Below are 27563 nucleotides of genomic sequence, written 5' to 3'. Positions count from 1 at the left end.
AAGCTCTAGCCACAGCAATCGGCAAGACAAAGAAAGCAAAGGCATCCAAACTGGAAAGGAAGAAGTAAAACTGCCATTATTTGCAGATGATATGATCCTACATTTGGAAAATCCTGACAATCCTAACTGAAGAGACACTCAAAAAAATAGAACAAAACAAAACAGAACAAAAAAAAACCATTCAAAATAGCAACAACAAAAAAATGAAGTACCTAGGAATAAACTTAACCAAGGATGTAAAAGAGCTCTACACGGAAAATTACAAAAGTTTACTTAAATCAAAAAGAAACTATAGACTCTAGTTTGCATTGATTGTATTTTTCACCAATACCACCCCATTTTTAACACCTTGCGAAGCTGACATTCATTTGTTCTCCCTCATGTAAAAACATAATTGTACATTTAATCACAATCATTGACCACTCTAAGTTTCACTAAGTTATACGGTCCCAGTATTTATCTTCTAACTTTCCTTCTGGTCTCCTACATCCTCCTATCCTTCCCCTTTCAATTGTACTCAAGTTATTGTGCTACCATCACCCAAAATTGTACTCCAAACCTCTATCTCCTGTCTTTCCCTCTCTGTCTGCAGTGCTCCCTTTAGTAGTTCCCATAGAGAGGGTCTCTCTTTCACAAACCCTCTCAGTGTCTGAGAATAGTTTCAACTCTCCCTCATTTTTGAAGGACAGTTTTGCTGGATTTATAACTCTTGGTTGACAGTTTTTCTCCTTCATTATCTTAAATATATCATACTACTGCCTTCTCATCTCCATGGTTTCTACTGAGAAATCCTCACATAGACTTATCAAGCTTCCCTTGTATGTGATGGATCGCTTTTATCTTGCTACTTTCAGAATTCTGTCTGACATTTGATAATCTGATTATTAAATGTTTTGGTGCAGGTCTATTTAGATCTATTCTGTTTGGGGTACACTGTGCTTCTTGGATCTGTAATTTTATGTCTTTCATAAGAGATGGGAAATTTTCAGTGATTATTTCCTCCATTATTGTTTTTGCCCCTTTTCCCTTCTCTTCTTCTTGGAAACCCTTGACACATACATTCATGCACTTCATGTTGTCAGTCAGTTCCCTGGGACACTGCTCATATTTTTCCATTCTTTTCCCTCTCTGCTGTTTTGTGTCTAAGATTTCAGATTCCCTGTCTTCCAGTTCATTTATCTTTTCTTCTGCCTTTTTAAATCTGCTGTTGTATGCCTCCATTGTGCTTTTCCTCTCTTGTATTATGCCTTTCATTCCCATAAGTTCTGCCAATTGTTTTTTCCAACTCTCAAGTTCTTCCTTATGTTTGCCCAATGTCTTCTTTATATCCTTCACCTCTTTTGCCATATTTTCCCTCAACTCCTTGATTTGATTTTTGAATTGATTTAAGAGATTCGTTTGTTTAAAAATTAGTTGCTTCAATTCCTGTACCTCAGTTGAAGTGTAAGTTTGTTCCTTTGACTGGACCATATCTTCATTATTTCTAGTGTCAACTGTAATTTTTTGTTGTGTAGGCATCTGGTTTCCTTGGTTACCCCAATCAGATTTTCCCAGACCAGATGGGCCCAGGTCTCAGGAAGAGACTGTATTCAGTATCAAGCTTCCCTGAGGATCTAAGACAGCAGCTTTTGAGACATTCCTGTGAGGCCTCTACAATCTGTGCTTTTCCTATCCTGCCCAGCAGGTGGCATGTGTCAGCCTGCAGCTCCCCATTTGTGTAAAGAGGTATGGTCCCTTTAATTACAGTGGACCTTTTCCTGGCTGAGTGTAACAGAAGCCAAGCTTAAGGTGTTTGTGCCCCATGCCCCAGGGCCTGGGGTCTGAATTCCCTGAAGGAGGACAGCTACTTGAGCTGAGCCCTGCCCCTCTTTTCTCAGGGTAGATACAACCTTTAGGGAGTTATCTTCTACACTTGAATTCCTCCTTTGTCTCTCAGACTCTGTTAACTCTACCCTTGCCTGGGTCAACACTGACAACTGAAAATGCCTGAGGCTTTCTCTAATGAGCTGCCCCTTTTCAGAGCCAGTCCAAGCCCCTCAGTTTTGCTGGTTGACCGGTGTTGGTACCCAGTTCTCTGTGTCCCTTTTCATGGGACACAGTCATTTTCCAGTATTCTGAGCCAAACTGTCTCCAAACAACTCTGTTTTTACTTACGTACTTTTTTTTCCATCAGCCCTGCCTTCTCTCTGCCTGGAGGAACCTCAGGTTCCTTTCCTGCTTGCTCCGGGTTTATCTGTACTTGTAGCTTGTATTCAGTAGTCCAAATTTCTTAATTAAAACTGCAATTGGAGCTTGGCTGAGTTCCTTGCTCCAGGTAACCCACTTCCTTCTTCCACAGTGAAGTGTTTCAGCTCAGCATGCCATGTTGGTTGGGGAAGAGTGCCAGCTCCGCAGTTTGGGGAGCTTTACTTACAGTTCTATGATGCAGTCATAGCTGTTAAACCATTCCAGGCTTGTGTATGATGTGTGTCCAGTCATGGATGCCCCCAACAGTTGTTCTAGACTATTTACTAGTTGTTCCTGGTAATCTACTAGTTGCTCTAAAGGACTAACTGAATTCCACACCTCTCTATGCTGCCATCTTGCCCCACCTCCCTGGTCAACTGACTTTTCATAAGGTCCCCAAATCCACTTAACTAGGACAGAACAGTCTCTTCAACAAATGGGGCTGGGAAAACTGGATATCCATATGAAAAGAATGAAAGAGGGCCCCTACCTCACACCCTATACAAAAATTAACTCAAATTGAATCAAAGACCTTAATGTAAGAGACAGTACCATAAAACTCCTAGAAAATAATGTAGGGAAACATCTTCAAGACCTAGTATTAGGAGGTCGCTTCTTATATCTTACACCCAACACAAGCAACGAAAGAAAAAATAGATAAATGGGAATGCCTCAATATCAAAAGCCCAGAAGATCTGAAAGCAGTGACATGAACAGACATTTGCACATCGATGTTCACAGTGGCATTCTTCACAATTGCCCAGAAATGGAAATAATCCAAGCGACATTCAACAAACTAGTGAATAAACAAAATGTGGTATATACATACAATGGAATACTATGCAGCAGTAAGAAGGAACAAGGTCCTGAAATATATGACAACATGGATAAAACTTGAAGACATTATGCTGAGTGAAATAGGTCACACACAAATGAAGAGATATTGTATGTTACCACTGCTATGACCTCCCCAAACAATGTAAAATCAGTGTCTTACAATGGAGAATATAGGGGAATTAGAGAAAAGCTAGTGAAGGGAGAATGAAAACCTAATACGTACAGACAAGATAATGAGGGTGAACTGATAAGTATGGGAATGGACAGAAGTGATGATGATGACTGTTTGTGTGCCGGTCTGAATGTATTACATCCCCCAGAAAAAGCCATATTCTTTGATGCAATCTTGTGGGGCAGACATATTAGTCGGGATTAAGTTGGAATGTCTGGATTAGATTGTTTGCATGGAAATGCACCCCACCGAACTGTGGGCGATGACTCTAATTGGATAATTTCCACGGAGTTGTTACCCCACCCATTCAGGGTGGATCTAAATTAAATCATTGGAGCCATATAAATGAGCCGACAAACAGAAGGAACTCAGTACAGCTGTGAGTGACATTTTGAAGAGCAACTGTGAGTGACATTTTGAAGAGGAGCTACCGCCAGGGGGGACACTTTGAGGAATCCACAGAAGCTGAGAGAGCGGCTGCAGATGAGAGACTGTTTGAGGATGGCCGTTGAAAGCAGACTCTTGCTCCAGAGAAGCTAAGAGAGGATAAATACCTCAAGAGCAACTGAGAGTGAACATTTTTTGAGGAACTGCAGCCTATAGAGGAACGTCCTGGTAGAAAGCCATTTTGAAACCAGAACTTTGGAGCAGATGCCAGCCATGTGCCTTCCCAGCTAACAGAGGTTTTCCGGACACCATTGGCCATCCTCCAGTGAAGGCACCTGATTGTTGATGACTTACCTTGGACACTTTATGACCTTAAGACTGTAACTTTGTAACCAAATAAACCCCCTTTATAAAAGCCAATCAATTTCTGGTGTTTTGCATTTTGGCAGCCTTAGCAAACTAAAACAGTTTGTTAATGGGATTATAAACAGCAGTGCTGCATCGAAGGCGAACACAATCGAAAGTGGTTGTTTAAAGGCATGTATGCTACAGATTAGCACTACAAATATAAATAAGTGTTTGCATGATATACTTCTAAGGTAGGACACATGTAGAAAGAGTGAACATCAGAGTGGTATATGGGAAAAGGTACCCACTGCATATTATAGACTATACTTAATAGGAATACCTTACCAGTACTACACTAATACTAGTGATGAATAATTAGCAGCTGATAAGAGCACTGGGATGTTTCGTATTATGACAATTGTTTAAAATTGAGAGTGAGGATGATGGTACAACTAAGTGAAGATAATGTGAGACACTGATTGTTTATCTTGGACAGGATATAGGCCGTGTGAAATAAGAACCCTTTACTTAATAAGTAAAGCCCTCGATCTTGAGGCTTGCTCTTGTGAAAATTATGGTTTCAAAAGGCAGGCTAAGCCTACCTATAATTATGCCTAAGAGGCACCTCCAGAGAACCTCTTTTGTTGCTCAGATGTGGCCTTTCTCTAAGCCCAACTCTGCAAATAAATTCATTAACCTCCCCCCTTCATGGGACGTGACTTGTAGGGGAGTGAATCTCCCTGGCGACCTGGGATATGATCCCCAGAAGCCTGGCCCTGGCATCAGGGGACTGAAAATGTCTTCTTGTCCAAAATGGGAAGAAAGGTAACAAAATAAGATTACAGAGGCTAACAGATTTCAAATAGAGTCAAGGGGCTACCCTGGAGGTTGCTCTTATGCATGCTCTAGCTAGACATCCCAAATGGCCATATGTGCCAGTCTGAAATTGCTTTGGACCCCAGAAGAGCCATGATCTTTTGATCCAATCTTGCTTTGTGCAACCTTTTGATTGAGTGTTTCCATGGAGATTTGACTCACTCAGCTGTGGGTGAGACCTTTGATTAAATTATTTCCATGGAGATGTGACCCCACTCATTCTGGGTGCATCTTAATTGGATCACTGGAGTCTTTTAAGAGAGCTCTCGGAAACAAGGAACTCAGAGAAGCTGAGAGAGACATTTTGGAGAGAAGCTAAAATATATAATCCAGAGTTTGCCCCCAGGAGAAGCCAAGAGCCAACACAGACTTAGACACTTGGAGACACTGGGAGATCCAGATAGAAGGACGTCTGCAGATGCTAAGCTAAAAGATGAAGCCCAGAGTCTGCCCTGGAAAAGATAAGCGTGGACTCCCAGGCGCTTAGAGAAAAATGCCGTAGCAGAACCAAGCAGAGAGCTGAGAAGCTAAGAGAAGCCCAGAGACATTCTGGAGAAAGCCATTTTGAAATGCAACCTAGGGGCAAAGGACCAGCAGCATGCCTTCCACTGACAGAGGTGTTCTGGGTGTCGTTGGCCTTTCTTCAGTGACTGTATCCTCTTGTTGATGTCTTAGTTTGAATACCTCTAAGCCCTTAGAACTGTATATTTGTAACCTAATAAAAATCCTTTATAAAAGGCAATCCATTTCTTGTATTTTGCATAACAGCAGCATTAGCAAACTGGAACACCACAGTATGCGAAGCCCTAACTAGGGTTAGTCCCAAAATACCTAGGTCCCTATCTGAGACTTTACGAAAGTTTCACTCACTAAGTTTATTTTTCAGAAACTTAAATCCTCCAGAGTGTTCCTGCGCTGGCTTGTATATTTACGTCTCCCAGAAAAAGCCATATTCTTTAATGCATTCCTGTGGGGACAGATGTGTTAGTGTGGACAGGGCTGGAATCTATTGGTTCAGTGCCCATGGAGATGTGACCCACCCAACTGTAGGTGATAACTCTGATTGGATAATTTCCATGGAGGTATGGCCCTGCCCATTCAGCGTGGGCCTTGTTTAGTTTACTGGAGCTCTATATAAGCTCAGACGGAAGGAGCTCATAGCTAGCTAGAGCTGAGACAGACATTTTGTAGATGGCCGTTGGAAGCTGATGCAAACATTTTGGAGAACCCTATTTTGACATGCAACCTGGGATCAAGCAGATGACAGCTACATGCCTTCCCAGCTAAAATAGGTTTTCCGAATGCCACTGGCCATCCTCCAGTGAAGGAACCCTTTGTTGAAGGACACTTTATGGCCTTAAGACTGTAACTGTGTAACCAAATAAACCCCCTTTATAAAAGCCAGTCCATCTCTGGTATTTTGCATTCCAGAAGCATTAACAAACTAGAACAGTTCCTATGCCAGATAAGTACCAAAACCCAGAAGCAACAGACTCCTCAAGAACATCAACCAGATGCACCCCCCTTTCCCATAATGTCAACACCCCTTTTCAATACGAACAAGAAAGGGTGGTTACTGCTTAGACATCCCTGAAGATCAAGAAAGTGATTAAATGAGAGGAAGAGGTAGCAACAGACAAGACAGGATTCAACAAAGGACTACAAATACTGAATCTTTATATTTATGTGTGTGTGTGTGTGTGTACATATAATAGATAAATGGATAGATGCTAGGGTATTAGAAAAACTAGAAGGAAATAACTGAAATGGTGGATCTGTAACCCATAATATTCTTTGAAATTTGCTCTATAACTACTCTTTAAATTGTACTATGAAAGTTATCACCTTTCTATATATATCTTATGTTTCACAATAAGGAAATAACTGAAAACTGTGGAAATGTAATCCATAACATTCTTTGAAATTACCTATATAACCACTTGTTAAATCATACATTTTTAAATTATCACCTTTATATAGGTTATATATCACAATAAGGAAATAATTGAAGTTGTGGAACTGTAACTATAACATTCTTTGAAATTTGCCCTCTAAATATTTGATAGATCGTACTTTGTAAATTATCACTGTTTTGTATATTCGTTACATTTCACAATAAAAAATGTAAAAAAAAAGGAAAGAAAAAATGGTTAAGATGGGACATTTTGCATTAAATATATGCTACCACAAGGGAAAAAAAAGTAATCCGAAGCAAAATACAGCATTTTCCATTTCACATAAGTTTATTGTTTGGTGGGACTGCATTTCACTTCCACTGCAAAGATGTTATTATTCTAGTGCAGTGAGCAAACACTTTTATTTTTCTTTAATGAGGCTAGCATAAAATTTAAAATTACAAATACGGCATTCTATTTCTATTGAGCATTGCTAAACTAGACTAAGCTCTGTGATGCAGGGACCATGTCTGTCTTGCTATTACATCGCCAGTATCTAGCACATGGCAGGTGTTTAATAAACATACACTGAATAAGTAATTGCTTATCTTCATTTTACAGATAAGCAACATAAGAATCACAAAGGTTCAGCAATATCCCTAAGGATACACAACAATAAAGGTAGGTCTTTGAAGAAAACTCCTAGGTAAAGAGAATACTGTCCCTAAAATTCATTTTTGACAATTTAATTTTATAAGGAAATCAGATGAGAGAAGTTTAAGCAATGTTAGATGTTGGCTTAAATTAATGTTTTATTAATACTTTTATTATTAATACTTTTCCTTATTAAAAGGTTGAAAGACCTCAATGTCAGTAAATAGGATACAAAGCTTTAAAACTAGTAAACAGTCAACTAATATCAAGTATATGGATGGGCTAGTTATACTTCAGGAACTATTAACTCAGGTAAAATTCTGGTTTGGAAAACAGATATGGCATTGAAATAAATACTACTAACTACATTTACTGAGCAATTATTTGATCATAGAATATGCCATTTAATCATCCCCAAAATCCTACGAGGTAGGTATTCTCTAGTGTTACAGATGAGGCCATGAAGGCTTAAGGAGGGCAAAAGATGTGCCAGTGTTCACACAACTATTAACCAGCAATAGCCAGGATTCAAACACAGGCTGGAGTGACTCTACAGTCCAAACCCTTTAACCATTAAACCAGCAATTCTTAAAATGAGAACCAAGGATTAAGCATATCAGAATCACCAGAGATGTTTTACAGATACCTAGGCCCCCAAACCTACCAAATTAGAATCTTAAAGGTGAGGCATTTTAACAACCATCTCTGGTGATTCCTATACTAGTAAAATTTGAGAAACACTGCACTAAGTATGCTGGATTAGAATTGAAAATTGCATGAGTAAAGTAAATACAAAGCATTCTCAGGATCAAATTCAAAACCACAATCTTCTCTGTGCATGCTCAGAATCTTTTCATTGTAGTAGAAGGTACACTGTTGAGTGAAAAAGTAAAAATATTACAGGTTCTAAGTAAAAAAAAATCATATATTTACATATATAAAGGAAGAAATTTCTAATCCCTTACATTCTAGTGGTTTGAAGCTATAAGAAGGAAATTCTAAATGAAAGAAGAAGGTGCTGGTTATGAGACACTGCATTCTGGATTTCAATCCTTACTATCTTAAGCTGTTCCATTACTTAGCCCAATATTCAATCATGCTTAAGTCTCTATTACTTATTTAAAAAAAAAAAAAAAAACCTTCCCTCACCATGACACCCCCTTGCTCCTTCCCTTCCCCAGAAAACAGATTCAGAGATTTGTCCACACAAATGTCTTATTCTTCCACTCACTGCAATTTGATTTCTTTCCCAACATCAAATATGTTCTCTCTCAGTTACTGTATTTCTCCACACTTACAGATTTGGCAAACTGGTCCAAAATAAGGAAGGGCTTACAGAAGTAATGTAAAAAGAGAAAGTATTTTAGAAATTTTGGTAAACTTGGGGACAGAACTCAGACAGTAAGTAGGTTTCTCTACTTTCTGCAAATAAATTAGCAGTTGGATAGGTCAATATTATAGTCTGCTTTTCTCAGGCCATAGATTTTAAGTTATACAATATAATCTAGAGCTATACAAACCGAACAGGTTTTTTTAAAAATAACTTTTAAAGAAATTGTTCAATGTTAAATTCAGATCACAGAATATTCTCCCTCTTTACTTAGTGCCTTAACAAACAAAAGAAAAGGAGCCAACCATGATCCCACTGTTCATTCATTCCGAAAATATTCATTTAGTAAAATTATATACCATACACTGGGCTACTAACATAACACAACAATTTTAATATTTTCCTGCCCCATTCTAGTCATCTGATTACATGCATTTTTCACAGTTGTAATCTTAAAATAGACAGTTGTATTCTGCTGTTTTTGTTTAAGATGACAAAGTTTCTGATGCTCTTGAGGTTTTACTCTTTACGGGAATGGAAACTATGGGAACCCCTGGTCCCCAAGTGTCTTGAAGACTGCACACAGCAGTTTGCTTGACCTAGGACAGTTAAGGTTTGACCTATTCTCCTTGTAGTATCAGGTGCTAAATGTAATCTATACCTAAAACTACCTCCTCCCTGAGACTCCCTAAGATACTGTTATCTACAAGATAATCTATAATCCTCCCCTCCTCCCTGTTGATTACAACCAATCCCTCCCTATGTTGCAGGACCCCACTCCCTGCCTTACGCTCTCATACCCATTGGAATGTTGAGCCCTTATAACCAGCTTATTCAGCCCCCCAAAGTGCAGACTATTTCCACATTGTGCTCTCAACACGCTGCCATTCAGAGCAGCTCCTAAATCCATTCAGAGAAGCTCCTGATTTCAGGGCGAAGTGCCTCGACTTCCCCACCCTGTAGGTAAGCCCCATAATAAAAGCTCATGTCTCAGAATGTGTCCAGTGCTTTCTTTAGTCCTTTGGCTACAAAAGCCCTCTCAGGCAGTGACAGAAACTAAAACCTACAAATGTATAAGAAGCCAAGAAAATTTTATTTACATGTAAGAATTCATAGTCTGCCTCTTATTTTACCAGGTTAATGGAAAAACATCCATCAGAATGATTTTCAAGTTACTAATGTAAATGTAATGTTAATGGCATTAAATTTTTTAAATTTAAATTATAATTAATATACCAATTTTGTAATTGATATGATAAACATTCATAGAGAAAGTAACGCAACGAAATATATCAAAATACTTATATTATCTGATTATAGGGGTATGGGTGGTATATTCCAATTTATCCTTTACTTACTAGCATCTCTAAAATGGATATTATTTTTATAATCACAGAAGGAAATAATTTTAAAGAACTGTTCTAACTTAGACATTTTAAAATCCTAGAAACAGTTCTTTCTCCAGCTTGAGTCAGTTTTAAAAGAAACAAGAGTAAGTGCTCCCCCTGCTGGCCACATGAAAATATTACAAACAGGGAATGGAGAATTGCTAATTATTACTAAAAAATACGAGTAGTAGTTAGAAGCTAATGAGCATTTTAAATCAAATCATGTCAGAAGGCAGTGATACCCAGGGTGTTATTAAACATCAATATATTTTGCAGTCATTAAAATTTAAAAAGGCAGTGATACTTGGACTATAAACTTCAGAACAAGCTAACAAGGTATCTGAAAACCTAATGACTCACTTCATATCCTTTCTTCCCTACATTTCTCTCTCCACCTATTTCACCCTATTTCTTCCTTACCCAGATTCTTTTTTCACCTTCCATCTCAACACATTACTTTTCCTGATCATTGTCAATATTATGAAACAGAGTTCTCATATATTAATAGTACTTAATAAGGACAACTCACTTTTTTCAAATACATGTATAGGCCTTGATTTTCTCTGGCACCACCCCCACCCCCATTTTATATTAAATATATTAAATATAATTATATTATTTTATTATATTAAAATATAATTTAATAAAGTTGAGTTACTTAAAAATAATGTTATAAGACAGGGGAAAAACGCCTTAAACATTCTCAGAAAAACTGATTTTCAATCTAGATTTCTATACTCAGCCAATCAATCAATCAGTTGTGGGAATAAAATAAAGACATTTTCCGACATGCAAAAACTCAAAAAATTTACTTCTCTATGCACCCTTTATTAGAAAAATACTGGAGGATATATTATAGCAAGAGGAGGAAATAAGCCAGATTACCTGATAATGACAGGAATAAAACATACCTGATACAAATTAGGTATAGGTACAAGGAGAACAATGAAATGGAAAATACATAGTAATTTTTTACTCTATGAAAACCAAAACTGCAAGGGAAGGAAGCAAATATAGTATACTACTTTAGTATTCAATGGATCATGTTTACATATTATTAACATTTACTACTGAGTTAACTAAAAATAGTAACCTAAGTATATTGTAAAGGATAAGAGGTACAGATGTGGAATGCTTGTGTAAGAGAGTTAAATCTTCATCTACCATACTAGGTAAACAATCAATTAATAATTAACAATATAAACATGTTTTTTAAAATATGAAAGTAAATGCCAAAAGGAACAGCTAAAATAATTAAAAAGTGAACTCCAAACTTACAGACCAGACAAGAAGATGTAGACTCATTTCTTCCTGCTTCTCCCCACTAAAAACAACTATAAACCCAAGAAATAACATGAAACAACCAAAGGAGAATACTAGAAGGTGGTAAGAAGGAGATAAGTTGATTTGGGAGCTCAAGAGAGAAGGAACAGCACATTTCCAAGGTCTCGTATCTCCCATCAACCAAAAAGAAGATGAACCAGACCAGGTATTTCCCCATCCCCAACACAGCACAGAAGGTAGCCCAGGTAGGCTTATTCCTATCCTGGATCAAATGGAGTCCCTCTGACAATACCAGGCAAGCAGGCAAGCACCACTAAAAAGGGGGATCAATCTGGAGCCACACCAACAACAAATGGCACAAGGGTGCATAGAGAAGCACTCTTCTTCTCTGCCAGGCCTGCCAAGCCTAAGCTGCACCAACAAAAGTGATCCTACAACAATAAGCAGCCTGGTCTTGGAAGTCTCTGTCCCCATTTTCTTAGCCCAGAAACAACAGGAGAGTGGCAAAAGAGGCAAACCCACAACAAGCAGCCTGGCCTAGGATGCCTCTTTCTTCCCATGGAACTGAGACTCCCTTCCACACCCAGAGACATCAAGGTAGTGGCGAGTTGAGTTGGGGGGCACAAGTAGGAGAGATCTTGACACAGTAAACACACAGCCAAAAAGCTCTCCATCCCTCCCAGGCATGAGGGATCCCAACAAAAGTACCCAGGGAGGGAAGCTTCTTTGTTTCCATGTGCCCTCAGGTTATGGACACCAAATAAACCAAGTAGACCAAAATAACATCATTAAGGCTCTAAAAATTTAATTATCACTAGAACCACAGTCCGCAAAAGTAGGCCAGGACCTGTGTGCTAAACCTTGGCAAGGTAACTGCCTGCTAAAATAAAAGACTTAAATAGGACCCAGGGTCTACTAAAATAACATACAAAATGTCCAGAATATAACTGAAAATCACTAGTTATACCAAGAACCAATAAACCACAAGATGAATGAGAAAAGACAATCAACTGATGTCAATAACAAAATCAATCAAATACTGGAATTATCTGACAGACTTTAGTAGCTATCATAAAAATGCTTCAACAATCAGCTAAAAAATTTTCTTAAGATAATGAAGAATTAGAAAAGCTCAGCTAAGAAAAAGAAATTACAAAAAAAAAAAGATCAAATACAAATTGTAGAACTGAAAAATATAACTGCAATAAACTCACTGGATGGACTCAACAGCAAAGTGGCAATGACAGAGGATAGAATCAGTGGACAGATCAACAGAATTCACCCAATACAAACAGAGAGAAAAATAAGCAGCCTTGGGGATGTGTAGAACAACAACAGAAGAACCGACATCTGTGTCATCAGAGTTCCAAAATACGTGGAAAAGGAAATTGGGACTGAAAAAGTATTCAAAAAATGTGTAAACTTAAAATTTCTCATATTTGGCAAAAGATACACACCTATAGCTTCAAGAAGCTGAAAGACCCCAAACCAGAATAAAACCAAAGAAATCAATGCCAAGACACTTCTAATACAGACTATATAAATAAATCCTACAACTCAATAACAAAAAGATGAACAACCAATTTAAAAATGAGTAAAAGACTTTAATAAATATTTCTCGAAAGAAGACATACAAGTAATAAGCACATGGAACGATGCTCAATATCATTAGCCATCAAGGAAATACAAATCAAACCACAATGAAATACTATTTCACACTCATTAAAATGGTTATTAAAAAATGGAAAATAAGTTTTGGAGAAGATGTGGAGAAACAGGAACACTCATCCATCACTGGTTAAACGTAAAACGGTACAGGCACTGTGGAAAAGAGTTTGGTCGTTCCTCAGAAAGCTGAGTATAGAATTAGCATATGACTCGGCAATTCTACCTCTTGGTATATACCCAAAAGAATTTAAAACAAGGACACAGACAGGAAACTGTACAATAATGTTCATCACAGCATTATTCCCAATAGCCAGAAGATGGAAACAACCTAAGTGTCCATAAACAGATAAATGGCTAAACAAAATCTGGTATATTCATACAATGGAATATTATTAAGTGATAGAAAGGAATGAAGTCTGATACATTCAAGGATGAATCCTGAAGACACTATATTAAGCTAGACACGAGGAGAATTATATGATTTCACTTACATAAAATACCTAGCATAAGTAAATTCATACAGCCAGACAGTACATCACCAGAGCAAGTGGGGAGAATAGGGAGTTACTGCTTAATGGGTACAGGGTTTCTGTTTGAGGCGATGAAAACTTTTGATGGTGGTGATGATAGCACAATACTGTGTGTGAATGCAATAAATATCACTGAGTTATACATATGAAAGTGGTTAAAACGGGATCGTTTATATTGTATACTGGCAAACCTTGTTTTATTGAACTTCCCTTTATCGCACTTCATAAATACTGTTTTTAACAAATGGAAGGTTTGTGGCAACCCTGCATCGAGCAGCATGTCTTTCAGCACCATTTTTCCAACAGCATGTTCTCACATCATGTCTGTGTCATATTTGGTAATTCTAGCAATATTTCTAACTTTTTCATTATTATTATATCTGCTATGGTAATCTGTGACCTGTGATCATTGATGTTACTATCGCAAATGTTTCGGAGCTCCGCGAACTGCAAACTTAATCAACAGATGCTGTGTATTCTGACAGCGCCACTGCCAACCATTCCCGTCTCTTTCCCTTTCCTTGGGCCTCTCTATTCCCTGAGACACAACAATATTGAAATTAGACTAATTACTAACCCTACAAAGGCCTTTAAGTGTTCAAGTGAAAAGAAGAGTCACACATCTCTCCCTTTAAATCAAAAGCTAGAAATGATCAAGCTTAGTGAGGAAGGCGTGTCGAAAGCTGAGACAGGCTGAAAGTTAGGCCCCTTACACCAAATGGTTAAAAGTTGTGAATACAAAGGGAAAATGCTTGAAGAAAATTCAAAGTGCTATTCCAGTGAACACACCCAAATGATAAGAAAGCAAAACAGCTTTATTGCTGATATGAAGAAAGTTTTAGTAGTCTGGACAGAAGAACAATCCAGCCACAACATTCCCTTAAGCCAAAACCTAATTCAGAACAAGACTCTACCCCTCTTCAATTCCATGAAGGCTGGGAGAGGTGAGGAAGCTGCAGAGATTGGCTCAAGTGGTTTAAGGAAAGAAGTCATCTCCAAAACATAAAAGTGCAAGGTGAAGTAGCAAGTGCTGATATAGAAGCTGCAGCAAGTTATCCAGGAGATCTAGTTAAGATAATTAATTGATGAAGGTGGCTACCCTAAAGGACAGATTTTCAACGCAGACAAAACAGTCTTCCATTGGAAAAAGATGACATCTAGGACTTTTACAGCTGGAAAGGAAACGTCTATGCCTGGCTTCAAAGCTTCCAAGGACAGCCTGACTCTCTTGTTAGGGGCTAATGCATCTGGTGACTGTAAGTTGAAGCTAATGCTCATTCACCATTCCAAAAACCCTAGGGACCTTAAGAGTGATGCTAAATCTACTGTCTGTGTTCTACAAATGGAACAACAAAGCCTGGATGATAGCACATCTGTTTACAACATGATTTGCTGAATATTTTAAGCACACTGTTGAGACCTATGCTAAGAAAAAAAAAAAAAAGATTCCTTTCAAAATATTATTGCTCATTGACAATCAACCTGGTCACTCAAGAGCTCTGAGGGAGATGTACAAGATGAATGTTGCTTTCATGCCTACTAAAACAACATCCATTCTGCAGCCCATGGACCAAGGACTCATTTCGATGTTTCAAATCTTTTTATTAAAGAAATACATTTTGTTAGGCTACAGATGCCACAGAAAATGATTCCTCTAAAGGATCTAGGCAAAGTAAGTTGAAAACCTTCTGGAAAGGATTCACCATTCTAGATGCCATTAAGAACACACCTTAATTTAAAAATTAAGTCAAAATAGCAACATTCACTTGAGTTTGGAAGAAGTTGATTCCAACCCTCATGGATGACTTCGAGAGGTTCAGTACTTCAGTAGAGGAAGTAACTGCAGATGTGGTAGAAAAAGCAAGAGAATGAGAATTAGCAGTGGAGCCTGAAGATGTGACTGAATTGCTACCATCTCATGTTAAAGCTGTAAGGGATGAAGAGTTGCCTTTTATGAATGAGCAAATAAATTGGTTTTTTGAGATGGAATCTACTCCTGGTGAAGATGCTGTGAACACTGCTGAAATGACAACAAAGGATTTAGAATATTACAATAAAGCAGTGACAGGGTTTGAGAGGACTGACTCCAATATGGAAAGTAATTCTACTGTGGGTAAAATACTATCAAACAGCATCACATGCTACAGAGAAATCTTCTGTGAAGGGAGGAGTCGATCAACACAGCAAACTGCACTGTTGTCTTATTTTTAAGAAATTGCCACAGCCATTCTCAAACTTCAGCAACCACCATCCTGATCAGTCAGTAGCCATCAACACTGAGGCAAGACCCTCCATCAGCAAAAAGATTACAGCTCACTGAAGGCTCAGAAGATGGTAACCACTTTTTAGCAATAAAGTATTTTTTAATTAAGGTATGTATATTAAATTTTTTAGACATAGTGCTACCACACACTTAACAGACTACAGAATAGTGTAAACATAACTTTTATACACACTGGTAAACCAAAAAATTTGTGTGACTCACTTTATTGAGATATTCGCTTTCTTGCGGTGGTCTGGAACTAAACCTGCAATCTCTCTGAGGTATATCTACATATGCTACAACAGAAATTTTAAAAAGTCAAAAAAGCATTTGACAAAAGTCAACAACCTTCCATGATAAAAACTCTCAACACACTAGAGAAGGGTACTTCCTCAACCTCAAAGAATATCTATAAAAAGCCCACAATGAACATCACCATTAGTAATCAACACTAAATGTTTTCTCCTTAAGATCAAAAACATGACAAGAATGTTTGCTTTTGGCACTTCTATTCAACACTGTACTGTTAGGGTAATTAGGCAAGAAAAATAAATAAAAGGCATCCAGAAGGGAAGGGAAGAAGTAAAACTATTTCTATTCACACGACAATGATATTGTATACAGAAAATCCCATGGACTCCACAAGAAACCTATAGGAACTAATAAATGAATTTAATGAAGTTGCAGGATACACCCCAACATTTAAAAATGAACTATTCTTGTATGTACTAGCAATGATCAATAAAAAAATGAAATTTTAAAAATCCACTCTTAATAAACTGGAAAAGAATATACTAAGGAATAAATTTAATAAAGGAGGCACAAAAACTACACTGGAAATTGAAAACACTGTTGAGAAAAATTGAAGAAAATCTAAATAAATGAAGACATCCCATGTCCATGGATTAGAAGGCTTAATATTGTTAAGACGGCAATACTATCCAAATTGACATACAGACTCAACGTGATCCCTATCAAAATCCCAACTGGCTATTTTTTGCACAAATTGACAAGATGATCTTAAAATTCATAATGGAAATGCAAGAAACCGAGAATAGCAAAACAGTCTTGAAACACAAAACAAGTTACTCACACTTCCAATTTCAAAACTTAATACTAAGCTACAATAACCAAAAGAGTGTGGTACTGGAATGAGAAGAGACATACAGAACAATGAAACAGAATTGACAGTACAGAAATAAATCCTTAAATTTAAGGTCAATTGATTTTCCAAAAAAAGTGCCAAGTTCATTCAATGGGGAAAGAATAGTCTTTTCAACAAATGGTTATGGGACAACAGGATATCTAAAAGCAAAAGAACCAAATTAGACTCTGGCCTTGTACCTTACACAAAAATTAATTCCAAATGGACTATGGGCCTAAATGTAAGGGCTAAAACCATAAAACGCTGAGAAAAAACATAGGAATAAAAAGTCTTCATAACCTTAGGTTAGGCAATTATTTTTTAGATATGACACCAAAAGGATAACAACAAAAGAAAAATGATTGGACTTCATCAAAATTAAAAACTTTTCTTCATCAAAAGGACACTAACAAGAAAGTGAAAAGACAACCCTCCGAATGGGAGAAGATATTTGCAAATCACATACCTGAAAAGGGAATTGCATATGGAATTCATAAAGAACTTTTACAACTCTATAATAAAAAGACAAATAAACCAATTGCAAAACGAACAAATGATTGAATAGACATTTCTCCAAAGAAGATATACAAATGGCCAATAGGCAAGTGAAAAGATTCTCAACATCATTAGCCATTATGGATCAAAACCATGAGATACCACTTTACACCCACTAGGATGGTTAAAATAAAAGACAGGCAGTCACAGGCAAAAATGTAGACAAATCGGAGCCCTTGTTCCTTGACAGTGAGAGGAAACTGGTGCAACCACACTGGAAAACAGTTTGGCAGCTCCTCAAAATTTAAACATACAGTTACCATATGACCAAGCAATTCTACTTCTAGGTATATACCCAAGAGAATAAAAACTATGTGTATACAAAACTTTGTACCACATTTTTCAAAGCAGCATTATTCATAACAGTCATATACTGGAAATAACTCAAACATCCATCAACTTATGAATGGATAAACAAAATGTGGCATATCCATACAGTGGGATATTATTCAGCCTTAAAAAGGAATGAAATACTTATACATGCTACAGCATTATGCTAAGTTAGAAAAGCCAGTCACAAAAGACCGTATTATATGATTCCATTTATATGAAATGGCCAGAATAGCAAATCCATATAGACAGAAAGGAGATTAGTGGTTGCCAGAGGTTGGAAAGGAGGGAAGTGCATGGAGTGTCTGCTAATGGCTATGGGGTTTATTTTTGGGGTGACGAAAATGTTCGATAATTACATAGTAGCAATGTCTGTAAAACTCTGTGAATATACTGAAAAAGCACTTTTCATTTTAAAAGGTAGATTCTATTATCTGTGAAATTGGATCACTTGTATATTGCTGGTAGGACTTTAGAATGATACAACCACTCTGGAAAACAGTTTGGAAGTTTCTTATAAAACTAAACATACAATCACCATATGATTCAGCAATTACACTCTAAGGCATTTATCTCAAAGAAATGAAATCTTATGTTCACACATAAACCTGTACACAAATATTCAAAAAAACTTTATTTGTAACAGCCAAAAACTGGAACAGTCCAGATGTCCTTCAACAGGTGAAATGCTAAATCAAAATTTGGTTCCTTACCATAGAATACTACCCAGCAATAAAAAGAAATGACTTACTCATATATACAACTTGGATCAATCTCCAGGGTATGATGCTGAGTGAATAAAAGACCAATCCCAAAAGACTACCTACTGCATGATTCCTTTTCCATAACATTTTTGAAACAACAAAAATTTTTAAATGATGATCAGATTAGTGGTTGCTAAGGGTTACAGATAAGGCAGGGGGAGGATGAGGTATAAAAGGGATCACTGTGGTGATGGAATTATTCAGAATCTTGACTTTGGTAGTTGACACACAAACCTACATATGTGATGCAACTACACAGAACTAAATATACATGATGTACACACACACACATGCATAAATCTGGGGAAATTTGAATAAGATAGTAGGATTATATTAATGTCAACATATTGGTTGTGATATTATAGTCTAGTTTTGCAAAATGTTACCATTGGGGAACATTCCTATTCCTTACAACTACATGTGAATCTACTTTTTACCCTAAGAAAAAAAATGACTGCCTCTCAGGACTACAGTGGGAAAGACTAGAGCAAGGGACTGGTAGTTGTCATGATAAGCCATTTTGTTTTATTAGTCACTTTTATTTATTTATTATTTATAGCATATATTATTTTAACTAAAAAATACTTCTTCCCCTTAAGTGAGATAGTATATATGAAATATTTGACATATAGAAAGTCTCCAATAAATGTTAGCTCTCAACTCCTTCCATTTTAAGGATAAGACTACATTCCGGTTTGCTAATGCTGCTGGAATGCAAAACACCAGAAATGGATAGGCTTTTATAAAAGGGGGTTTATTTGGTTACACAGTTACAGTCTTAAGGCCATAAAGTGTCCATCAACAAAGGGTACCTTCACTGGAAAAAGGCCATTGGCATCCGGAAAACCTCTGTTAGCTGGGAAGGCACATGGCTGGCATCTGCTCGCTCCCAGGTTGCGTTTCAAAATGGCATTCTCCAAAATGTCTGCATCAGCTTCCAATGGCCGTCATCAAAATGTCTGTCTCAGCTACAGCAGCGAGCTCCTTATGTCTGAGCTTATATAAGGTTCTAGTAAACTAATCAAGGCCCATGATGAATGGGCATGGCCATACCTCCATGGAAATTATCCAACCAGAGCTATCACCCACAGTTGGGCAGGTCACATCTCCATGGAATCAACCTAATTCAAAGTTTACAACTTAATCGACACTAATACGTCTGCCCCCATAAGACTGCATTTAAGAATATGGCTTTTTCTGGGGGACATAATATATACAAACTGGTACAGACTACCTCTAGGCTAAGACGTCTAATTCTGAAAAGGAAAGCCACCAGTAAATCACCCAATGAGATTACCAAAGGCTAAAACTGGAACCAAAAAGGTTACTCTACAGTAGCTTCATGGGTTGGAGATTGGTTAAGTGAGTTGGTGGTCCGGTTTGCTAATGCTGCCTTTATGCAATATACAGAAATACACTGCTTTTTATGAAGGGGGTTTATTTGGTTACAAAGTTACAGTCTGAAGGCCATGAAAATGTTCAAATTAAGGCATCAACACAAGTATACCTTCACCGAAGGAAGGCCAATGGTGTCCGGAAAACCTCTGTTAGATGGGAAGGCACGTTGCTTGCGTCTGCTAATCCCAGGTTGTGTTCCAGCTCCACACTCAGCTCTGTGCATTCTTCAAAGTGTCTCTCTTGGCTGCAGCTGCATGGAGTTCCTTTTGTTTGTCAGGTTTTATATGGCTCCAGTGATTTAATTCAGACCCTCACTGAATGGGCGGTGCCACACCTTCATGGAACTAATCTAATCAAAGCCATTACCCACAGGTGGGTGAGTCACATCCCCATGGAAACAACCTAATCCCAATATCCCACGAGACTGGATTAAAAGATCATGGCTTTTTCTTGGGGGACATAATATATTCAAACTGGCACAGTTGGGTATAAAATGGGTAAGACTCTGTACTCTACCAAGATAACTATGAGAAAATCTCTTGCCATCAGTGAACAACTTTTTTTAATACCGTTTTGAGATTTATTCATATACCCTACAATCATCCACAGTGTACAATCAACTGTTCACAGCACCATCACATAGTTGTGCACTCATAACCACAATCAATTTTTGAACACTTTCCTTACTCAAAAAATAAATAAAAGTAAAAAAGAAAACCCAAAACATTCCATACCCCCATCCCATCCTGTTTTTTCATTTAATTTTTGTCCCCATGTTTCTACTCGTCTGTCCATATACTGGATAAAGGGAGTGTGAGCATATACTGGATAAAGGGAATGTGAGCCACAAGGTTTAGTGAACAACTTTTAAACTAAGCCTACTTCCCGTACTATGTTCAAGCTGAAAGAGGCAATTCAGGAAAATCTAGAGGCAAAGTAGCAGAGGATATACAACATCTTTGTCTACATATAAATAATCTCTTTCATTTTCCTGGTGCTTTATTATGAAATAACTTCATTTCATTATCACTAACATTTATTGACTGCTTATATGCTCAGTACATCATCTCAAGCATTCTCATCAGTCTCATTAACAACCCTGCAATTAAGTAGTATTATCCCTATTTTACAAAGAAACTATGGCTTAGAGATGTTATGTATATTGTCCTAGTCAGACAGCTAATAAGCAATGTGTCAAGATTTGCCTCCATGTCTAATTCCAGAATGAAGATTTTAGCCACTGATTTTCTATTTTCTCACTCTGAACAAGCCTATCAATAACAACCATATATATCTTCCACACACAAGCACCACCAGTTGACTATCTTATTGGGATCTAAATATCTGTGTATTCAAAATCACTGAGACTTTAAAGTATCAAGACCACTCAATTTATTAGTCACTAGCCCCATGCTAATCACACTGTTTCCCCTGCCATTTGACATGCTATGACCAACTACTCCACTATCACCTTTCAAGCACTAAGCCTCCTACTCATCTTCTACCCATTTACTTTACCAATCGCCAATCCAGGGACTACTGTATAAGGACACAAAACTGAGAGCAGCCCACTCCATATCTTCTTATTACATATCCTAGGTCACTTGCTAGTGAACGCTCTTATTCATTCCCTAGCCCTCTTCTCTGACCACACTTAAATACATACACACATTCCTATATATAATCACACACATACACAGAAGTTCCATACCCACACTTCTCTTTACATCCCCATGTCAGTCTCACAGTTCAAGTTCTTGCATCTTCTCCAAGGTTAAAATCAGCCATTGTAAAACTTAGCCAATCTCCCATCTATTGAACGCTCCTTCCCTACAGTCTCAGAGGAAAGATGTTCCTATTTTCTAGAACAAAATCCAGTCCTTCCAGGAAGATAAAAGGTCCTTATTCTTTCCAACGGCCCCTTCCCTCCTGCTTCAAATAAGCAAAATGTTTCCCTTTCCTGAAAAAGAAAACACTTTTCTTTTGAAACTGTAGCCTTCATTTCAAACTGACATATATACTGAATTCAATTAATACTTACCATATGCTTGCCATTATGCAAGAGGCACTAGAAATAAGTTTTGATGATTGTGGTAGATTGAATCATGTCCCCCACAAAGACATTTTCAAGATCTAATCTCAGGTTCTTTGAGTGTAGACTCATTTGAACATAGGGTCTTCGAAGACCCTATTTAGGTGATACCAAATTGATCCTATTTCATGCTCTACTTAGCCTTAATCCAAAATGACTGATGTCCTTATAAGCAGAGGAAATCTGGACATAGCCAATTAGTAAAAGCCAGAGGAAACAGAAGATGGGTGGGTCACATCTCCATGGAAACAACTCAATCCAAAGGCTCCAACCTAATCAAGACTAAACACGTTTGCCCCCACAAGATTGCATCAAAGAATATGGCGTTTTGGGGGACATAATACATCCAAACCAGTACAGTATCTAATACGTACAAGGGATTATGGCAGGTGCACTGTGGGGTTAAGACAACACTATTCCTAATCTTACAATGTCTACAGAATAAGAGAATAAAGGCATGGACACAAATAAACTAATACAAGACCTGAAATTATAAGAGTGATATACAGAGTTCCACAGAATACAGAAGAGTATTTGTATCTGGAATGATAAGGATGAAAATGGGAATTGAGGTGGGCCTTGAAGAATAAGTAAGGTTTCAATAAGCAGAAATGGGAGAAATGACATTATTCCAAACTAAGAAAAGCATGAGCAAATACAAGAGGCAAGAAAGTACAGTGAAAATGACAGCCTTGTTTACCAAGAGAATAAATAACGGACAAAACTATAAAATTACGGAATAAAGCATGGCCATATTACGGAACTTTTGATTAACAGGCTATAAAGGCCCAAACAAAAGCAAAGTCAGGAGCAGATTGCCCACTTCAAAATCCTGGCTTCTTCTCTTACTATTTGATCTTGGGCAAATTACTTAGCCTATTTATTCTGTCTTAGTTTCCTCATTCATAAAATGAGATTAATCTTCCTACCTCACAGGATTGTTGAAAGAATTAAATGAGTTAATACATATAAAGCACTTAGCACAGAATAAAACCTAAACAATTACTCTGTAATCAATTAGAATAAATGTTAAAGCAAAGAAATGCCATATAATGAAAGTGATGCTGAACAGAAAGTCATCTAGGAAGATGGAATAGGAGCAAGCTAGCCAGTACCACCCATCAATACTCCAAGCATGAGGTACGCTAAGCCTGCCATAGATAGGGTATTAGGATAAAAATGAAAAAGAAGTTTGTGGGGCAAGACTATCATGGTAGTCAGCCTCCAAGAAGGCCCCCTATAATCCTCACCTCCTGGCATTCATACCCTCTATAGTCCCATCCTAAACTATACCAGGTTAGTCTGTGTAACCAACAAACCGGGACAGAATTGACAGCATAGCTCCAAGATTAACTGAGGCCTCCATCCTGGTTACTCCCTCTCTTGTCTTGAAGAAGCCAGCTGCAAGGAACTGAGACCTGCCAACAACCAGGTGGGTAAAGAGAATCCTCCAGGCCTTTATTTCACTATATCCTTGAGGAAGTCTGTGAGCTAGAACCACCCAGCCAAGCCATTCCCAGATTCCGGACCCTCAGAAACTATATGAAATAAACATTTGTTTTAAACTGCTTCAGTTTTGAGGCAAATTGTTACACAGTAACAGATAAATAACATAACTATTGAAAAGAAAAATCGATAGGGTCTTGAAAACAGAATGAAGAGGGAAGAAGTGAATATCAAGTCAAAAAAACACTAAGATTTCTAAGTCAGTAGCAACTACAAGGGCCTGGTGGATTAAGGGTGAGAGAATAATGACTTTCTGATACACCGAATTTAAAACTGAGCTGAGGGGACCAGTCAAGAATGTACTATAGATCTGAAAGATACCTATACTGCAGTGACAACTGCCATCAAACTATGAGATTGCTGAGAGCATTTAAGGTGAGAAAAACAACAAGGTCAAAATTTAGAACATGACAATTAGCTATTAAAGAGAAATAGATGAGCAGCTGCAAGACAGAAAGAAAATAAACATAGCAACATCATGAATCCCCCGCAAAGATATAAAAGCAATGTGTAAATATGCCAAATGTTGCAGTGACCCAGAAAATGACATATATTGGACTTGTGGTTTCAAAGAGTTAGGAAGTTACTATAGTTCTTGTATGGTTTTCCCCATGTTTTAGTATTCCTGAAATCAAAATGCATCCTACAATTGATAGGAGTGCTTGTTTCCTTTTTACTCCCTCAGTTACAAAACTGACAGTCTGTCTAACAAGGGTATCTCAGAAGCCAGAAAACATGGTAGTGATAGAGGTGGAACCACTTCATGTGAACTATTTGTTTACTATTTTTTCAAGATTTTGGGTAAAAAGAAAATGAGTCAAGATCTGAGGCACAGTTTCTTGTTCAGTTTTGTTTTAAAATGAGATAAGCATATTTGGAAGCGAGAACCTCAGAAAGAGCTTTAAAGATTAAGGACACTCGCCAGAACACAATTAATAAGAAAAAAAGGATGTAGTCACGAAAACAGGTGCCATCATCTAAATATCATTCACGCAATATTTACTGAACACCTACACTGGGTAGTCACTGTATGCAGGGGTATACATTCACAGGGAGCAGTTAGCTTCGGACTCCTCTCCCACCAAGGCAAGACGAGAATAATTCAGACAAAGTTTAGGGTGGAAAAGAACGTAAGACAAGTGATAAATGGGGCGAAACAGCACAGCCATTCCAAAGATCTACCGTTATCTTGGCGTGTTACACGACAAAGCCAAGAACAGACAAGGGAAGAACTGCCGAACATCTCTCTCACACACTAGCTCCAGACTCGACTCCTACTCGCCCACTTTCGCTCCACGTCTCCAGGCGGGCCCGTCTCCCTGCCTCCCGCATCCACATGGCTGGTGGAGCGCCGAGGCCGCACGCCGGGGCAGGAGCTCCCGGTCCCCGCCCCCGCCGTGCCCGCCCGTCACAGAGACCACCCGCCCGTCCCTGACACCCGGAGTCCTGCGACCGGGAAGGGACGGAGGTGGCCCGCAGCCCCGCCGGCTCACGGAAGCTCGCTGGAAACATGGCGACAAGAGAGCGCCCGGCGAAGGGGCGGCTCCTGCCCACAGCTTACCTTCGGGCCGCGAGCGCGGCCACTGCGAGGCATCTCTAAACGCACAGCCTCCTCAGGCCGCTGGAAGACCGCGCCGCCAGCTCCGCCACGCCCCGCCGTGCCGTCGGCCCCGCTCGCTCGCCGCACCGCGCACTGTAATTGGCGGGTATTCGGGCGCGGGGCGGGGCTTCTCCGGGCGAACCGGCTCCTCACGGCGCCAAAAGACCGAGACAGCCAGCCCCGCCCCCGCCGCGGCGAACCGCCTCCCGCGCGGCGACAGGGCTCACGGGCGCGGGGCGGGGCTTCTCCCTGAGCGCGGCCCCTGCGCGCGCCTGCGCCCTTTTTCGCGGGCACGGAGGCTGCGGGTCGCGAGATGCCGGCTCTCTGGCCCCGGGAGCGCGCTGCGCAGGCCCCTAAGCTCGGTCTTTCAAACAAAACTCAGGCAACTGAGCTTAAATAAAAATAAGATAAAAATTCCAAGTACGCTACAAATTCAGCCATTAAGAAATGATTGTAAAATAACCGAATAATAGTATATTTAATAAATATAATAAAATATATAAATAAAACGGGAAAATAATAAGGAATGGTTATAAAATAACCGAGTAAAGTAAAATCCAAAGGAGGCTACGAATTCAATAATTAAAGAGTGGTTATTTCAGGAATGATTATAACTGTTAGTAACCGCAAAAAGAAGGGAAGTTTTAAAAGCAGGTAGACATGGCTAACACTGTTAGTTGTCAGTTTGGAACATACAGAGTATGTCCTCGCTTAGGATTTGCAACACCGCTGTCTGGGACTCCGCAAAGATTTCCCTGTGCTGCCTCAGCCTTCCCGCGGTGTCTGCCGTGTCTCTCAGTGTTATGTCGCCACCGCAGCCGCAGCCCATCCGCTACTTTCTTGCCATCTCTGCTTGGATGAACGAGAGACTCTTCAACCTAAACTTCTGTCAAACTTGCATCTCTTCAGAATTTTCCATCTCAGTGGTGACACCGCCTGGTAGCTCATGCAGAAACCTGGGAATTTTTGTGAACACTTTTCTCTCCTATCAAAGTTCCCATGTGTAAATCTCTCATCTATTTATTCTCTCTCCTCTGCCACCAGCTATTGCAGGCCAATAGTTTCTCTTGCCTAGATTACTCAGTAGTCTCCTAACTGGTATCCCCAAATCCTCTCTTGCCCCTCACCCACCTATTTTGCATACAGATTTCCAGGGATGATGTTTACTATCTCAATATTGGCTCCTCAAGCCTCAGGGCCTAGCATCGCTACTCCCAGTTCCTAGTTACCCATCAAACCTGAAACTGACTTCCTTAGTTTCCCTGAACAACCCACCCAGACAGCTGAACCTCCCCGTTCTTCATTTTCACAGGACCCTATGCTCCTTTTGAAGATGTTATGTGACTCACAAACTGATAATTGTTGTAATCATTTGTTTACCATCTGGCTCCACCAATGTAACGTAAAGTACTTCCATGTCTGTCTTCTTCACCTTGATATCCCCAGCACGCACCACAGTGTCTTCCACATGCAAACCACTCAGATGAAGGAAATGAATGAACTAATGAAGGCATGTGGCTGGTGTCTGTCCTAATAATTATTAAACCTTGAGCTGTGCTCAAGGTTGCACAGCTAGTTAAGATTTCAGGATTAGAACCTATATGTGACACCAACCCATCTTTTTACACCATTCCAATCGCCACATAACATCAGAAGGGTATGTTCATAGGAACAAATAAACATAACAAAAGTGAATTTTCCTTAAGAAGAATGAGCCAGTAGAGGAATGGACTCTTGAATCCTCTCAGGTCTTCCAATGCTTTTGGAGGTCCTCTTATCCTCATCAAAAAACATTCAGCGCCAAACACCAAGATAAGGGGGAAAGTCCTTCTTTTAACTGGTCTAGTTGTTATTTTTCAGATAAATGTGGTTTTCACTTTGCTTACAATTATCCTAAGGACTCTTTGGAGGGGCCATGGAATCTACGGGGAGGGCAAGGGCTCTCTACACTACCAGGGCAGCTCTGGTATATATAGTTAACATTTAATTTGAGAAAGATCTGATTTGGGAAGGAATGTTTGAAATCCACTGTCCTGTATTCTTCTCGAGCCTAGCAATGAACTGGCCACAAACAAATACAAGATGTAAATTTGAAAAAAATGAAACCAAAAAATTATTAGAATAAAATAAGGGGAAATTAATTTATAATCCTGGAGGAGAGAAGGTCTTTATAACCATGTGTGCTGGTTTGGTTGCTTGTTGATACTTAGAGATGCTTGGAGATGCAGACAGAAGAACGTTAGGAGATGCGTAGCTAAGAAATGCTGGCCTAGGGTTTGCTCCAGAGAAGCTAAGAGAGGGTAGAATGTCCCAGGA

The 27563-nt window shown here is 38.8% G+C and overlaps 1 protein-coding gene across 2 annotated transcripts in view; it reads right to left on the bottom strand.

The window, feature by feature from the left end:
- SPIDR (scaffold protein involved in DNA repair) overlaps positions 1-25291 on the bottom strand; it is a 624221-nt gene extending 598930 nt beyond the window's left edge. Inside the window, exon 1 of one of the 2 annotated variants that reach the window (XM_037803415.1) lies at positions 25209-25291. In XM_037803415.1, the coding sequence (XP_037659343.1) occupies positions 25209-25241 (33 nt within the window). In that variant the 5' untranslated portion in view covers positions 25242-25291. Of the gene's footprint in view, positions 1-24925; positions 25035-25208 lie in introns of those variants that run through there. The other variant, XM_037803414.1, reaches the window with a different exon arrangement.
- Between the last annotated feature and the right edge of the window lie 2272 nt (positions 25292-27563).

The sequence above is a fragment of the Choloepus didactylus genome, chromosome 14, assembly GCF_015220235.1.
Source record: "Choloepus didactylus isolate mChoDid1 chromosome 14, mChoDid1.pri, whole genome shotgun sequence".
Taxonomy (NCBI): Eukaryota; Metazoa; Chordata; class Mammalia; order Pilosa; family Megalonychidae; genus Choloepus; species Choloepus didactylus.
The sequence above is the reverse complement of the archived record's forward strand: the minus strand, read 5'-3'. Positions and strand labels throughout refer to the sequence as shown.